The following is a 16,698-nucleotide window of genomic DNA, read 5'->3' on the forward strand; positions in this document are numbered from 1 at the left end:
GTCGAGAGGAGATCTCATCCCATACAATAATGTCACGAAGAGAGTCTCTAGCTGGTACAGACTGAGCACGGCATCCTCGAACGGACTCAGCCAAGGCAAATTGCATCCCTGCTGATGCGACGGCCTGGCAAAATGCCGAGATTGGGGCCTTCTTCCTGGAAGCCTTATGACCTATCATCACAAAGATGACGTATCAATAAGACGGCAAACATCCAAAGGTCAAAACAAAGGGAACACTTACCGGACAAAATTCTCGGCCCGAAATGTTTGAGAAAGGCGGGCCAGTCTCGAGTCCCCGCCGCATAAGGCAGTACGCGAGCTACCCAGTTCTCTATATCGACGATAGGAAGAGGGGTACGTCTCGCAGCTATACAGAAAAGTCAAAAATAAGTACAAATTAGAGGGAACGAAAATAAACAAACGATTACCAACACCTACGGTTGTGATTCCACTGCTCTGGAAATCCAATAGGGTCCGACACCAAGTGCTCGGTTCTAATGTAGAAGTACTTGTGCCAGAATTTGCGGTTTGCCCGGTCGTCCGTTCCGACCATCAACCCCCTGGTTCCACGATGTCGCAGGTGTACCATGGTGCCACTGTGGAAACTCGGGGAAAATAAATGTAAAAGATGATGAAGGCTAACTTCACACCCCGCCATCTCCGCATACTTTGTCAGTACTAGAAAATTTTTATACGTGTATGGAGATAGCTGCGCCGGGCAAACTTCGTAGAACCAACAGAATTCCTCCGCTAACGGAAGAAGAGGGAGGGTGTGACAGATCACAAAGGGATATTCGTAGAAAGCACAATATCCCGGTCTATGGACCTCCACAAGATCCCTCCCTGCCGGAACCATCTCAACATGGGAAGAAATATTTTACTTAGACCGGAGGTCATTTATATAAGCCTGCTCGATTTCAGAAACCACCGGAACAGGGGAGGAGGCAGGTTCTTTATGAAAGTTATTCCAGGACAAAATGTCCCGTGGGAGTATCTCCTCTACGATGGGAAAGTTGTCCCCTTCCTCAACCGCCGCATCCTCGCCACCGGAAGGAGGTGCTATGGATAACGGGGCGGCATTAGAAATTTCCTCGTGGGTCCGATGTGTTCTGGGCATCTTGATGATGAAGGGTATGCAGGTTAAACGTAAAACGAAGAATGGTGATTGAACAGAAAAGATGAGAAGAAAAATCACGAAAACAGAGCTGCAAACCCAACGAGAGATGATCAAAGAGGACAATGCATACACAAGAAAGGAAATGGCTAAAAGTCCTTGAAAAAACAAAACCTTCACCTATTTATAGGGTTGGGTGGCGCTAGAATCAAAGCGGGAGGCTGCCAATGGCACCAAAACCAAAGCGACAAGCAATCAGTCTCTGTCTCGGGAAGACGCGTAAAGATGACGCACGTGGGAGTGACGTCATTTCCCGATAAAGCTACACCAACCAGGATACCGTGAAACACACCACTCTTCCTTTCCTCATCAAACCGGCGTAATTCAACAGCCAAATTTCTCCACGGGTATAGGCAATGTCCGCTTATCAAGGACGTACAGGGCCACGACCTCAACAAGCGGAGGGACTAACTGTATGGGCCCAAATTTGGCAACCACGACAGTTACCGAGTGGGATGGGGAACGAGGTTATCATGACGCAACATCTGATGGTCGTAGAAATGAAGGACGATGACCAAGCGCGGTCAGCTGAGACGAGATGTCAACAGTAGTTTAAACTTAATAGGAGACAGTAAGAATATGCTTTTCGAATATTCTTTATGTTGTACTTTTTAGGATTTCTTGGGAGATTGACCCTTATAAATAGGAAGGGTTAGTGAAGAAGAAGGGGATCCGGACAAAAAAGACAAAAGCACACTTTATAATAAGATTCATCTAAGAGTTAATACAAAAGTTGCCTTGTTCATTGATTGCACAAAAAGAGATATACATCATTATACGATATCTGGAAGATCCAAAGATTCATCAATCATCTCATACTGATTTTTCTACGCCGATCGTATTTACTAAGATTGATTGTGCATTTAAGTTGTCGCATTTATGAGCATTTACTTGATTCCTACGTATTAGATAGCATTATTCATCTTGCTTACTTCTTCCATCACTTGATCTAGATTTGGTTATGCTTGACTAAGATTTACCCCATCATTATCATTAATTGATTTAATCAAAAAGGTTTTAATATCTTTTGGTCAAACAAGGACACGATACATTGAACACATAGGGAGCATTTTCTTCGACTATGGGGAGACTATAGGTAGCAATACCTAGCTTTCTTAGTATGCACAGGCTTACATTGTATATCTCATACAGTTGTTGTTGGGATGATTAATAATATATTTTTCTGTCACCCAAAATAAAAACATTGAATCATGCTTCGGAATGCATTTAGGGGTCGTTTGGTTGCCGGTTAGAGTTATGCAGGTATTAGTTATACATGTATTAGTTATGCAGGGATTAGTTATGCAGGGATAAGTAATGCGGGGATTAGTTATGCAGGTATTAGTTATGCAGGGATTATTTTTTTGAATGTTTGGTTTGTTGATTAGAAATTGATATACATTATATAAATTTTAAAGTAAAATGCTTGTTTACAACTATACCCCTGGCCTTCTTTTGCATTGTTTTTTCTCTCTTTCCATTTATGTAGGAAACAATTTAGTTAGGAACTTTGGGTGTTACTTTCACTTCTTCGTCATACTACTGAACTATGTGAAGTTTAGACATATTTGATTTTCACTTCTTAGTTTTGGTATTTCCATTTTCTAGTGGCTTCTCCAGTTTGCTTTTGCTAGTTTGTTCTTTAAAAATGAGAGAAGACAAGGTATATAGTTGGCAAGTGAAAGCAAGTGAAACCTGTTGACGGGTTGGCAGAGAAATAAGGAAGCCTTATGTGTAAAGTGATAGGGGTAAATTTGTCATTTCAGTATTTTATCCATGTATTACTAATACATGTATTAGTTATTCCATCTTCTACCCTGCATAAAATAATACACAGATTGACTCATAACTTATACATGTATTATTTATGCATAATTGAAAAATGTCAACCAAACATGGTATTAGTTATACAGAATTTTATACAAAATAACGATTGCCTACCAAACATGGTATAAGTTATGTTACCCTTTATACATGAATAACCTTTCTTCTAACCAGCTATCAAACGACCTCTTAGTATTTAACTCAAAACATGATTACTTTTACATTACCAAAGCTTATACATAGTCAAGTGGTGATAATCTTTTACAAAACAAGTGTGAGTTCAATTTTCATGTCAACACTTTGGGGGCAACCCGACCCTGCTTGATCCGGGTCTGGACACGCTCAAACTCCGAGATCCGACAAGGAATAGTAATCCCACCCGGGTGATTAAACCCATACTCATCTTCAACCTCCCTCAACAGCCCACTAAACAAAGGATGATTAAAATATATTACAGGAACCAAAACTCTTCTAAAATCTCCATCTTTTTGTCCCACATAAACTGCCATTTGACCTTTTGGCACAGCCATAGATTTCTCTCCAACTGGTTCTTGCCCGATTTGTATGTAACCTCGACTCGAACCCGACCCGGACCCGGAGCAGTGAATTTTTGAGCAAATAACCTTGGCTTTGATCTTGAGACTTTTTGTCCAGTTTAAGAATTTTGAAAGGGGTTTTGCACTAGGACTCGGAAGTGGGTTATCTTGTTGGTACTTCGCCGGCGATTTCCTTCGCCGGAATGAACACCGGAGAAGTGCGGTGACCCGATGTTTGAGAACAAAACCTTGGATCTTGCCCATGTGTTAAGTTATATATCACTACAAGAAAAATAGCTTCTAGGGACGGAACAAAAAAGTAGTTCTGGTCCCTAAACGTTTACTAGCAAAATCCAACAGTCACATGTCGTTACTACAATTTTTGCTATTTTAGGTACCATAAACTATACTAGGAAACAAGGGAAGAGCTCAAAAAGCAAGAAAATATACAAATGAAATAATGTGTTATTGTGTGTTCAAGATAAAGGATATGGACGCAAGTAGCAGGAAAATGGTAATGCAATATTCAGAGAGAAATGCGGTTGCTATTAGAAGATGCTTGTTTCATTCAAAAGCATACAATGGAAATTATTTTAAAAAGGAGGATAAAGTAGGAGCTTGCTTAAAAGAGTCAAATGAGAGAAAAACGTGGGAGTGGACTAATAGTAAAAGAGAAATAAACAAGTATAGGATATAAATCAAAGAAGGAGAAAACAAAGAAAACAGTATATATTCCTTGAGAAGTAGGAGTACTTATTTGACTATATCTACGAATTTAGAGATCCAAAATTTTGGAGAACTTCCTGATATCTTTTTTTAGTCATTGTGGGGGTGTTTAATATAACGGAAAAGGGCCTAGAATGTCCCTCTACTATATGAAATAGGACATTAAAACCCTCCGTTAAAAGTTGGGGTAGAGAAGGGCATTTTTGAGCCCATTTTTAGACGGCAAGGGCAGATAAGGGGCCAACTTTTAATGGAGGACTTTGATGTCCTATATCATATAGTACAGGGACATTTTAGGCCCTTTTCCGTTAATATAATTCAAAAGTCGAGTATTTTTTTTTTCCGCAAGAAAAAAGATATACTAAGATTTTTTCTCCTTTATGTGGTTTGATACTAGTCAAAGATTGAGGGCTAATTAATAAACATATCAGAAAAATACATGTGAATGAATAAATAAATTGCACATAACAGAAAGAGAACAATTGTTTAATGGAAAAAACAAGGAGAGGGTACATATTGTAATTTGGTAGGTGTGGGATTGAGACGGCTTTGGCAATTGGAAGTTTCAACTTTCCTCTTACATGAGCCAAACATGCTGTATACGGCCAAAATCGGGGAGTTCGATTTTGAGGCTACTGTGGCACTTCACGTCCGACCTCGAGAAGCTCGAAGTAGAATTTGAAGTGTGACAAATCGATGATCGTTATGGAAAGGCGGGAAAGCTCCCAAGGATACGTGGTTAGAGCTAACCAAGTCTGCAAGAATAATACAAATCCATTCTGAGTCATTATACAGCTGTACCAATAGCATTTCCTCGTCATTATTAGACATGTACTATGTTGAGATCTCCCCCCCCCCCCCCTCCCCCCTCCTATATAAAGGGACCCTTGTCATTTGTAACACACATGAATATTCAATACAATAGAACATTCTTTGCTTTTCTTGCCTAAACGTGTTCAACAATTACTCTACAGATTTATTGCCTGTTCATTTATTGTTCTTCATTTATTGCTCATTACTTCGAGGCCTTCGATATCATTGTTTCTTCATCAATTTTCATTGCTAACTGTCCTAACTGGACCTCGAAGCCCCCTGTTCCAGCCAGCTCAAGGCCCAGTCTTGCGACAGCATTGGTTTGCATATCTTATTATCTTTACTTACACTTAGCATCTATTGCCTAACAACTAGTATTGAAATAAATCACATATTTTTAGAACCATAAAATCAAATATAATTGTTAATATCATTTTCAAGGTAAACAATGCTAAAGGCAAAAAGCCGCATCCATAAGAAAAATAAAGGTACAGTTTTTATCTTTTTATTTCATACTTTTGCTTTCCCCCTACAATCTATTATTTACTTTTTTTGTTATATTTTATGTGCCACTCTCTTTTGTTGTTCATTTTTTAAAAATTACACATTCAAATATTTAGAAACGATTTCACTTTAAATTTTTATATTAACTTTATGTTATAATTCTATAACCACGAAAATGACATCAATTATTTAAAACCAAAAATTTTAAAGTATTTCGTTTTTTCTCTAACTTTATGCTCAATCAATAAATTTGAATAAAATAAAATAGAGAAATTACTTATTTTCATAGTATCATTATGAATCCCAGAATTGCTTAAATTAAGATTTTTTGTGATATTGAATGACACTGTCATGCTCAGTATAATATGATTAATGCAGCAGGTCGTACAATAAAAGAATCACGTTTTATTTGCTGATCATGCATCCAAAATTTAATTTACTCGGTCGAGAGGGGTTGCTCAGATGGTCAACAACCCCACCTATAACTTTAGGATTGTGGATTCGAGTCACCAAAGAAGTATAGCTCCAACAAAGGGATCAAAAAAAAAAAGAAAAAACTCCTAGTGGTTTATTTACTGGTGCTGTCGCAAATTTGTCAATATTCGAAAGATAATTACTATGCCTAATAAGTAACATCGTATAAATATTATTTACGTTATTGTGTGAGCTCGATAAATTTGAGCTAAATCTACAACTCTATCAAAGACTACTCGAATGAGGCGTCGCCATGGCTGTGAGCGAAATGAGGAAGAAAACAGTTATAGAGGAAGGAAAATGAGAAAATGATTTTCTGTGTATTGAACGAAGTGAGATTACAAAATATATATGTGTCTAACTTGTCTAACTTAACTATAGTTACAACAACTAACTATAGTTCTACCAACCTAACTAGGGTCAGCTGGGACCCATACTAACTACCTAACAGTATTAAAACTAACTACTCTCACACTTCCCCTCAAGCTGGAGGGTGTAAGATATTGAGCACTCCAAGCTTGCCTAAAAGGAAGCTATGCTGAGAGTGACCAAGCCCTTTGGTCAGCAAATCAGCCTGTTGATCCTTAGTTCCGACATAAAGAGGCACAAGCAGTCCTTGTTTGATTCTTTCGCGTACAAAATGGCAGTCAATCTCTATATGCTTGGTACGTTCGTGAAAGATATGATTAGCGGCTATTTGCAAAGCAGATTTACTATCACAATATACATTGACAGGCTGCTTAGTAGGCACACCTAGCTCACCAAACAGTCCCAACAACCATACAACCTCTGCTGTTACTGTTGCTAGACTTCTATACTCTGCCTCTGCAGAGCTTCTTGAAACTGTGTGTTGTTTCTTAGACTTCCAAGAGATGAGTGAATCTCTAAATTTGATCAAATAACCTGTAACAGACCTGCGCGTGTTTGGGCAACTAGCCCAATCAGCATCACAGAAGCAGGTCAGGCTATCTTCATTCGAGCTCCCCAAGAAGATCCCCATCCCTGTTTCATGTTTGAGATACCTCACCACTCTCATGGCTGCATCCCAATGAGACCTTTTTGGCTCTTGCATGAATTGGCTAAGAGTTTGTACTGCAAACACAATGTCTGGCCTAGTGATGGTTAGGTAAATCAGTCTACCAACCAATCTTTGATATTCACTAGCATCAGATAACACCTCATCATTGCTAACACCAGTATGTCTATCAAATTCTGCAGAAGTAAACTTTTGATTAAGGTCAATTGGAGTGAGGGCAGGCTTAGCACCTCCTAAGCCTAAGTCAGAGATCAACTGGAGACAATATTTTCTTTGATTCAAATGAATTCCACTCTTGTACCTCAATCCCTAGGAAATATTTCAAGTCTCCCAGGTCCTTGACCTTGAATTGCTGATGAAGCACCTCTTTGGTCTCATTGATGAATTGTGGACTGTTTCCAGTTATCAATAGATCATCTATATAAATCAGTACTGCCACAAAGTCTTCACCTCTCTTCTTGGTGAATAATGAGTAATCATGAAGGCTTTGAATGTATCATGCAGCTATGAGAGCTTCATTGAGCTTGATATTCCATTGCCTTGAGGCCTGCTTTAACCCATATAGTGATTTCAGCAATTTGCAGACTTTTGTCTCCCCCTGCCTTCTGAAACCTTGAGGGAGCTCCATGTAGACTTCCTCATATAAATCACCCTGTAGAAAGGCATTATAGACATCCATTTGTGAGATGTTCCAACCCCTGGAAGCAGCAAGTGCAATGACAGACCTCACAGTTACCATTTTTGTAACTGGTGAGAAGGTCTCATTATAATTTAAACCTTCTCTCTGACTATACCCCTTGGCAACCAATCTGGCCTTAAATCTCTCCACTTCTCCATTGGCTTTGTACTTGATTTTGTATACCCATTTTGATCCAATTGCCTTTTTTACTTCTGGCAAATCAGTAATATCCCAGGTCTTGTTGTCTTCTAGTGCCTTGATCTCCATTTCCATTGCTTCAATCCACCTTCTATCCTTTGAAGCTTCAGCAAAATTCTTTGGTTCAGTCAATATGGAGATGTTGGCTAGAAACTTCTTGCACTTGTCCTTCAGTTTGTCATAAGATAAGTAGTTGGTTAAAGGATATGAAGACCCCTGGTTCCCTTTTGTGGTTACATAATCTTGCAACCACAAGGGCTCCTTTGCTGTCCTTTTTGATCTCCTCAGCTCATTGTTGCCCATTTCTATCCCTGATGAAACAGTGTGATTATCTTGTAGTGTTGGTTGTTGTTGTTCTGATGCCAACATTCTCACATCATCTGAACTAGATGTGGTTGCTTCTGCTTCAGGCATGTCTGTGCTGGTGCCTCCTGCAACTGCTGTAGAGTGCTGCTCATTCTCATATCTTCAGGCATCGGTTGTTGTGAGATCATCATGATATCCTAGCTGAACTGCCTCTTCTCCTGAATCATTAATGTCAGTTCTCTCAGGTTGCAAGTTTGTACCACTGAGGGGTTCAGTTGCAGACATATATGGTATTGTGTTGTCTCCTGCAATTAGGGCTTGAGAGAATGATTTTGCAAAAGGAAATATATGTTCCTTGAACACTACATCTCTGCAAACAAAGAAACAGTTAGTGGATAAATCTATCAGTTTGTATCCCTTCTGTGTTTCTGCATACCCCAGAAATACTGCTGCCCTTGCTCTAGGTGAGAACTTGTCCTCTTTGATCATTGTAGTAGCATAACACGGGCATCCAAACACCCTCAAGTGACTCAGACTTGGTGTTCTGTTATGTAGAGCTTCATATGGAGATTTTCCCTTCAATAATGCAGTAGGCAGTCTATTTATCACATAGACTGCTGTATTAACACACTCACCCCAGTATTTTGTTGGAACACTGCTTGAAACTTCATTGCCCTTGCTATATCTAAAATATGTCTATGTTTTCTCTCCACCACTCCATTTTGTTGTGGAGTATATACACAACTGCTCTGATGTATTATTCCATAAGAGCTAATCAATTCTGACATGTGTTTATTGAAGAATTCTGTTCCATTGTCTGTCCTAATCATTTTCACTTTGGACTGAAACTGTGTTTGCAACATAGATAGAAACCTTTTAAGTACCACAACAACATCACTCTTCAATTGAAGCAAGTGTATCCAAGTATATCTTGTATTATCATCAACAATAGTCAGAAAAAAGTGTTTCCTATCATGAGTTGGGTATTTATATGGTCCCCAAACATCCAAATGCAATAGAGAAAGAGGCTCCTCACTTGTACTTAAACTCCTAGAAAACACTAATCTACTTTGTTTAGCAAGAGGGCATACAGGACAATCATTGTTTATTGCTAAATCTACTACCTTATTGTGAAAGAAATTTATATTCTTCATAGTACTGATTGAAGCATGGCCTAATCTTCTGTGCCAAAGTGCTCCATCTTCCTCATTCCTTTTTGTGCTTGTGGATGCAAACTGCTTTATTCCCTTGATAAATTTGTCCAAATCTCCCTTGAAGCCTTTCTTCAATATGTACAAACCACCTTTTTCTCTATCAATCCCCCTCACCCTGCCAGTGTAAAGGTCCTGGAACAGGCAGAAGTCAGGGAAAAAATTCATTGAGCATAATAGCTGTCTAGTTAGCTTAGAAACTGATAAAAGGTTGAATTTGAACTCAGGAACAAACAATACATCATCCAATTCCTCTTTATCAAGAATGATTGCTTTACCAATGTGTGAAACATTGGATTTTCCTCCTGTAGGTAGATGAATCTGCTCATTTTTAAGTGGTTTTACTGTGTCATTTTCTACTAAGGCCTCTAATTCACCAACAATGTGATGTGTAACTCCAGAGTCGATTATCCATTCAGTGCAAGGCAATTTTGACACTAGGGATGTAGCCATACCTGCCATGTTAACTTGACTTTCAGAAGTCTCTTTATTCAGCATGCTTAGGATTTGCCTGTATTGTTCTTCAGTAAAGTATGGCCCTGCTTTCAGTGCATCATCTCTGCCTTTTCCTTCATAATCCTGTGTTGGTTTGTCATTTCCAAGAGCTACAGTTGTCAAGTTTGCTGCATATGTTTTTCTATTTTTGAAGTCATCTGGATATCCAACAAGTTTATAGCAGTTTTCCTTTGAGTGCCCTGGCTTGTTGCAGTAGTCACATTTTATAAATGGTTTCTTCCCTTTGTATTTGTTGGTTTGAATTGTTGGTTGTCCCCTGCCTGCCTGCATAGCAATGGGATCTCCTTTATATCCTACAGTTGAGTTAGAGTTTTAACTCTCATCTTCAATTATCAAGGCATAGGCTTGATTTAAGGTTGGCTCTACAGTTTTCATTAAGATCTGTCTTCTTGCTTGATCATAGGTCTCATTGAGTCCACTCAGAAATTGCATTAACCTTTGCTGCTGGAGTTGTTCAACATATTCCTTTGAATTAGGAATAGGTACCATTGCATCATATTCATCCCATAGCTCTTTGAGCTTTGTGAAATATGCAGATACAGTATCTGTCCCTTGCGAGATGGTAGCTATCTCCCTGTGTAACTGAAAAATCCTCACACGATTTACTTTGTCAAACCTTTCTCTCAAATCTTCCCAAACCAGATGTGCATCAGATGCGTACACAATTCCGCTAAGCAATTCTGGAGACACAATGTTCATGATCCAGGACAACACAATTGCATTGCATGTCTCCCAATCTTCATGTAATGCGGTCTCAAACGAGCTCTTTTTGCATGTCCCTAGCACAAACCCTAGCTTCCTCTTAGCTTGCAGTGCAATTCGCATAGATCGACGCCATAATCCATAATTTTCTGATCCTGTGAGCTTTACAGGAATCAAAATCGAACTAGGAGTATCTGAAGGATGGACAAATAGAGGATGTGTGTGATCGATCTTTTCACCCGCCATTAACGACTGTTGGTCGAGCTTTGTGTGAAGAAGAACATCGTAGATCTAATATTAATTGCGGAAATCTAGATCTTACGCTGCTCTGATACCATGCGAGCTCGATAAATTTGAGCTAAATCTACAACTCTATCAAAGACTACTCGAATGAGGCATCGCCATGGCTGTGAGCGAAATGAGGAAGAAGACAGTTATAGAGGAAGGAAAATGAGAAAATGATTTTTTGTGTATTGAACGAAGTGAGATTACAAAATATATATGTGTCTAACTTGTCTAACTTAACTATAGTTACAACAACTAACTATAATTCTACCAACCTAACTAGGGTCAGCTGGGACCCATACTAACTACTTAACCGTATTAAAACTAACTACTCTTCACATATTGCATAAAACTTAAACACATATAATTCAAGATATAAGAGCATTATAATTTCACGGCTCGGAGTTTTTCCTATAATGCTCCTTTTTTTTATTCAGATAAACTTAATGCATGCTAAAGTCATAAATTCTCCTTCCTCTAGAAGCAAAAAAAAAATAAAAAAGAAGTAAAATGCAGCAAAATAAGTTATAACAGTTACGCTCATTTGTGAGGAGGCTTTGTTTTTGGTGGTAAGTAATCCAAATGGAACTCGTTCAGTTGATCCTCCATATTCTGATCATGAATTTTGCAAGATACACAAACATGAACAAAATCATTATTGTCATTCAGTTGATGATCTTTCTCTTGTTGTTTTATACTATTTCTTTTGTCAAGAGCACTGTCAGCTTCATCTTTCTGATTCCCCTTAAGCTTATTTGGCTCTGACGAAGATTTTACATCCGATGGAATGGAAACCCTCATGACAACACCCGTGTTCTCCTCATTCTGCAATAAAACAATTGTCAAGTATGCATGATTGCATGCCAATCTAGAACAGGTTCGGCGAGTTCAACTAAATATACCACTTAGTGTTAGGAAAATTGTTTATCCTAAAAATTGGATAACAATTAAACTACTTATAATGTGGTTTTAAGGATATGTGATTTCGCCTAATATCAATTGATAAATGTAAAGATTAGTGATGGAAGTCGATAATAAAATAAAGCAAACCAGTCTTGGAACGTGATTCGTCCCTCGAACTTAGTATCCTCAAAGTGATCAGTGTCCAAAATAGCTAAGAAACAAAATAACTGATGAACAAAAGTAAGTAATTTAAGGAGTAACTGTAGACAGTATTGTATTGCTCTAATTTGCGTTAATATAAGGTGATTACAAAGTGACCAGAATCCTCTTTATATAGTAGAGAAATCCTATCTGTGGTACAATTCTAAGTATGGAAGTAAATCCCACGATTGGCCTAAATAACCGCCCTTGATTTGATATGTTCCGGGATTTCCGCCCTGATCTTCGACCGGTTAAGGATATCTCGCATTTCCGTATTGCGCTTCGTTCGAAGTCTGTCATATTTGATCTCGATCGCTGTTGGCCTAAATATCGGCGAGCACCTCGATTTTCGAGCTTGAGACCTTATCTTCGTGCCCTGGCCTGATCCATTACAAGACTGACCCTCGACGTGATTCTCTGGTCTCGATTAAATAGCAAAATCGGGCGAGCCCTATTTTAACCGTACACAAAAATATTAGAGGTGGAAATACTAATTAGAAGAACTCTTGATAAATAAGATGCAACAATTGACCTGCAACAAAGTAGGAATAAGCATGCATACTCACTATCTTCCCCATACTTCACTTGTGAAATTATATTGGGTCAGTTGTTATATGCAATAATAGGGGTGGCAAAATGGCTCAAAGGAAACAGTTAATCACCCATATTATCCACTAAAAAATGGGTTGGATAATAAACTTTTTAAAAACGGGTCAAATATGGATAAGAACCATATTATCCATTTAGAAAATGGATAACCAATGAGTAACCAATGGGTCTAACTTTTACATTTGTAAAGCCTCAAATTGGGGGTTTCTCAAGTTAGGGAGACTAAAAATTCTCCCAAAAGTGATCATATACAAGAAGTCATGGATAATATGGGTAACCCATATTATCCGTCGGTTAACCCGTTTTTTATCCGTATTAAATATGGATTGGGTCGGATAATTAATCCGTTTTTTCATTACCCGTTTTCGACCCGAACCATATCCGACCCGACCCGTCCGTTTGCCACTCCTATGCAATAATTAATATATTAAAAGATAAGATAGTTTTGGATGTGAAATTGCGGTTCGAGGCGCGCTACGGAAGGCATTATTTTTAGAGTAAATTTTTATTGCTACTTAGGTGCAAATAGCAAAATCTCGTCTTACTCTCAATAAGATAAAATGATCATGCACTTTTTAAAAAGTGCACTCAATAGAGATTCTGAAGAACTGTTAAATCTGTTAACTGCTTTTATAAAAAGGTAGAAAATAGACTTTGGAGGAAATTAAGCAAAATGATAAAGACTCAAAGGATAAAGTCTTGGAAACTCAGTCATATGAAAATTCAATTTATTATTTCTTCGCCTGGTGCATAGGTATTTATAGAGAGTGAATTATAACTATGTATTTTTCATGAATATAGATGTATCCTACAAAAATAAGATACATTTCTTCAATTAATGAATACATGTTTTGACAAAGATTGGACACATCTTTTCAGAAAAATAATAATGTGTTCTTTTTAACAGTAAGCATATTTAATTTTGAGTCACTCAAAATAAAACCCAACACTTTCAACTCTTACTTATACGTATGCAAAAGAATGGTAAAATGTAAATCTATTATGAACCCGTTAACTCTAAATTATGAATACCGCTGCTATATTACATTTTTATTCACAAAGAAATTATAGTAACTTAGAGTAAATAAAGAATCAGATTACGAGAAATCGAAACAAACCTTGTTGAGAACACCGAATGACCGAGCATTGCATGCATGCAACAAAAGGAAAATCATAAAAAGAGAGGATATGGTGATTGGCATTTCAAAGAAACTTGATAATGGCATTGGACTATATAAGCACTTGATAAAGATCACTCTTGTACCTTAAGATTTTGACTTTCACTGTTACACTATTTTTGATTGGTACCAACTATTACACTATTAATTTATTCAAATGACCTGATAATAGGAAAATTAAACTCAAAATAGGAACTCAAAATCGGTAAAGCACTCGTTACCCACATCCCACGTAACACCATCTTTTTTACTGGACTTGCCATAAGAAAATTATGTTAACATTCTAATTTAACATGTTGCATTGACTGTCTTATTTCCTAAGTTATTGACTCTATCTTTTATAGTCTGTTACTTGTATATATATCTTTTAATTGGTCTGATAGTATAATTTTCTTTGTATACTTTTAACATATATGTAAGACTAAACCGAGGGGAGAGAACAACGAATTGTGTACCTTATTGATGCAGCAGAAACCGTTGAACTTACCACCAAAAGAATTGCCCCAAATCGTATTCTGAATCTCCAGGAAACAGAGTTTTTGTTCACAAACTAAATGCCTAAAGTGCACTGTGTTCTTCCTTTTTAATTTTTTGCACCTCAAGAATCTCTGTACTGAAGAGAAATATATAGAGAAAAGGAGATGGGGAGAACTACCGATGAAAACCACCACTCCACGTTCTCACGTCTCTCAAAAGAAAGCGTGCGGTAGTTTTCTAGGAGTAATAAAACCTACGTGTAACCTCCTTAGGTTTTATCTCTTTTAAAACGGATCGGGTCAGTCCACATGGGCGACCCACGACCCAAACCTTATATCCAACATCTCCCACTTCGCACAGGTGGACTAGATCCAAACTAGTAACTACCGTGAAAGCAACACACATAATTCATACCGGCAAATAGTTCGTGCGACCTGCGAGCATTAAGAGCCATAATATTCTTAATCCCTTTAAGGTTGTTTAATAGCTCTATGTAGAAATCCGATCACATGCAGAAGGGATTTACTACTAACATGAGGATCTTGTTACTCGTAATACCCCAGACATCACCTGCTACTCCAGTAGCTAGTTATTTAATCCCTCATCCTCGAAAGAGGTGAACTCGAGTTCATGTTTAACTTTATATTCATAATTACATTTGATACCTCATGGTAAGTGTAATGGTCGACCTATGAATACAAGTTAAATTAAAAAAAATTATTTATTTGTCTTCCCTTTCTACTCGAATCTTTCCATTCCAAATCAACTGCTTCCTAGACATGCACTGCATTGCCGAATCACTCATGGCTATTAGTAACATGCTGAAGTAGCAACATTGATTGGCGCTTCAAGAAACAGTAAAAGGTCAAAGGGTATTCCAATAAAAGTTAATGTAACTTCTTTGGGATCTCACACAATGAAGAAGCAGGGATTCATTCTTCCATTATCCCATTGGTCGATAGCACACGTGGTATGATACACATATTACGGTGTTCTCACCTTATATTGGCGCGTGTGTCTTATTCTTTTAATCATTCAACACCGTACAGATCTTGGTCTAGACACCTCCAAATGTCTAACTCGAGTTTCTCACTTCAATAATCCTCAAACCATCTTCTTAGAGAAACTTGCATCTGGCTTACTAAACAAGTTATAATCGAATATTGAAATTCATAAGTCTGATTAGTTATCAAGATCGAACTTTACAAGTAAATATAACCTTGCATTATCCAAGGTTCTATAAGGTCTCATCTCTTCACGATTCTTAACGTAAGAGACGATTGCTCGTGTGAGAGAGCCAATCTCGCAACTTGTTCGACACACTTTATCAACAACATATTAATCACATGCATATGAGATATAAGCACAAATTCAAGAGTTAAATATTGATGAGCATATTATAATACTAAAGTCATTTTATAATACACAAATATGTTCATGTCCTTTGCAAACCTAGAGCCATAACATGTTTCTCAAACAGGTCTCTAGATATCGCCTTTGTAAAAGGATCAGCTATCATGCTTCGCGTAGGAATGTACTGTAAATTTATCTCTCCACTTGCTACCATGTCTCTTACAAAGTTATACTTGATGTCAATGTGTTTGGTCTTGGCGTGATACTTTGGATCTTTTGTATATTCAATAGCCGCTTGACTATCACAATATAGAGTCATGGCACCCTGAGAGTTCTTTGCAATATCCAAATGCTCAAAGAACCTCTTCAACCAAATAGCTTCTTGTACTGCAGACGCACAAGCTACGAACTTAGCTTCCATTGTTGAAAGGGTTGTATAGGTTTGTTTCTTACTTTTCCATGATATAGCACCATCATTAAGTAAGAAGGCATAACTGGATGTTGATTTTCTATCATTCCGATCACCAGCCCAATCAGCATCTGTATATCCTCTCAAGTATAAATCATTTCCACTATAACATAGTGAATAATCTGCAGTTCCCTTCAGGTATCTTAAAATTCTCTTTACAGCTTTCCGATGATCTCTTCCAGGATTGGATTGATACCTGCTAACCAGACCTACGGCATAACAAATGTCTAGGCGAGTACACATCATAGCGTACATCAAGCTCCCGACAGCACTTGAATATGGAACTCGAGACATGTCTTCCTTTTCATTTTCAGTCCTGGGACACATTTCAAGGCTTAAAGTTTCACCTCTCGCTATAGGAGTATCCATGGATTTGCAACCATTCATGCGAAAATGCTCCAAAATTTTCTTTATATAAGTTTCTTGAGATAGACTCAATAACTTTTAGGGACGGTCTCTTTGGATCTTAACTCCAAGGATATAGTCTGCCTTGCCTATATCTTTCATGTCAAATGACTTTGAAA

At 37.9% G+C, this 16,698-nt stretch overlaps 1 protein-coding gene across 1 annotated transcript; it reads right to left on the reverse strand.

Annotated features, from left to right (window-relative positions):
- LOC109224540 (auxin-responsive protein SAUR36-like) lies at window positions 3,113-4,219 on the reverse strand. The gene has a single exon (XM_019389106.1). The coding sequence runs from the start codon at window positions 3,796-3,798 to the stop codon at window positions 3,286-3,288; it is 513 nt and encodes a 170-aa protein (XP_019244651.1). The 5' UTR covers window positions 3,799-4,219; the 3' UTR covers window positions 3,113-3,285.

This window comes from Nicotiana attenuata, chromosome 3, assembly GCF_001879085.1.
Source record: "Nicotiana attenuata strain UT chromosome 3, NIATTr2, whole genome shotgun sequence".
Taxonomy (NCBI): domain Eukaryota; kingdom Viridiplantae; phylum Streptophyta; class Magnoliopsida; order Solanales; family Solanaceae; genus Nicotiana; species Nicotiana attenuata.

Coding starts and splice junctions, on each gene's coding strand:
- LOC109224540 (XM_019389106.1), bottom strand. CDS start 3,798: ATGGGCAAGATCCAAGGTTTTGTTCTCAAACATCGGGTCACCGCACTT.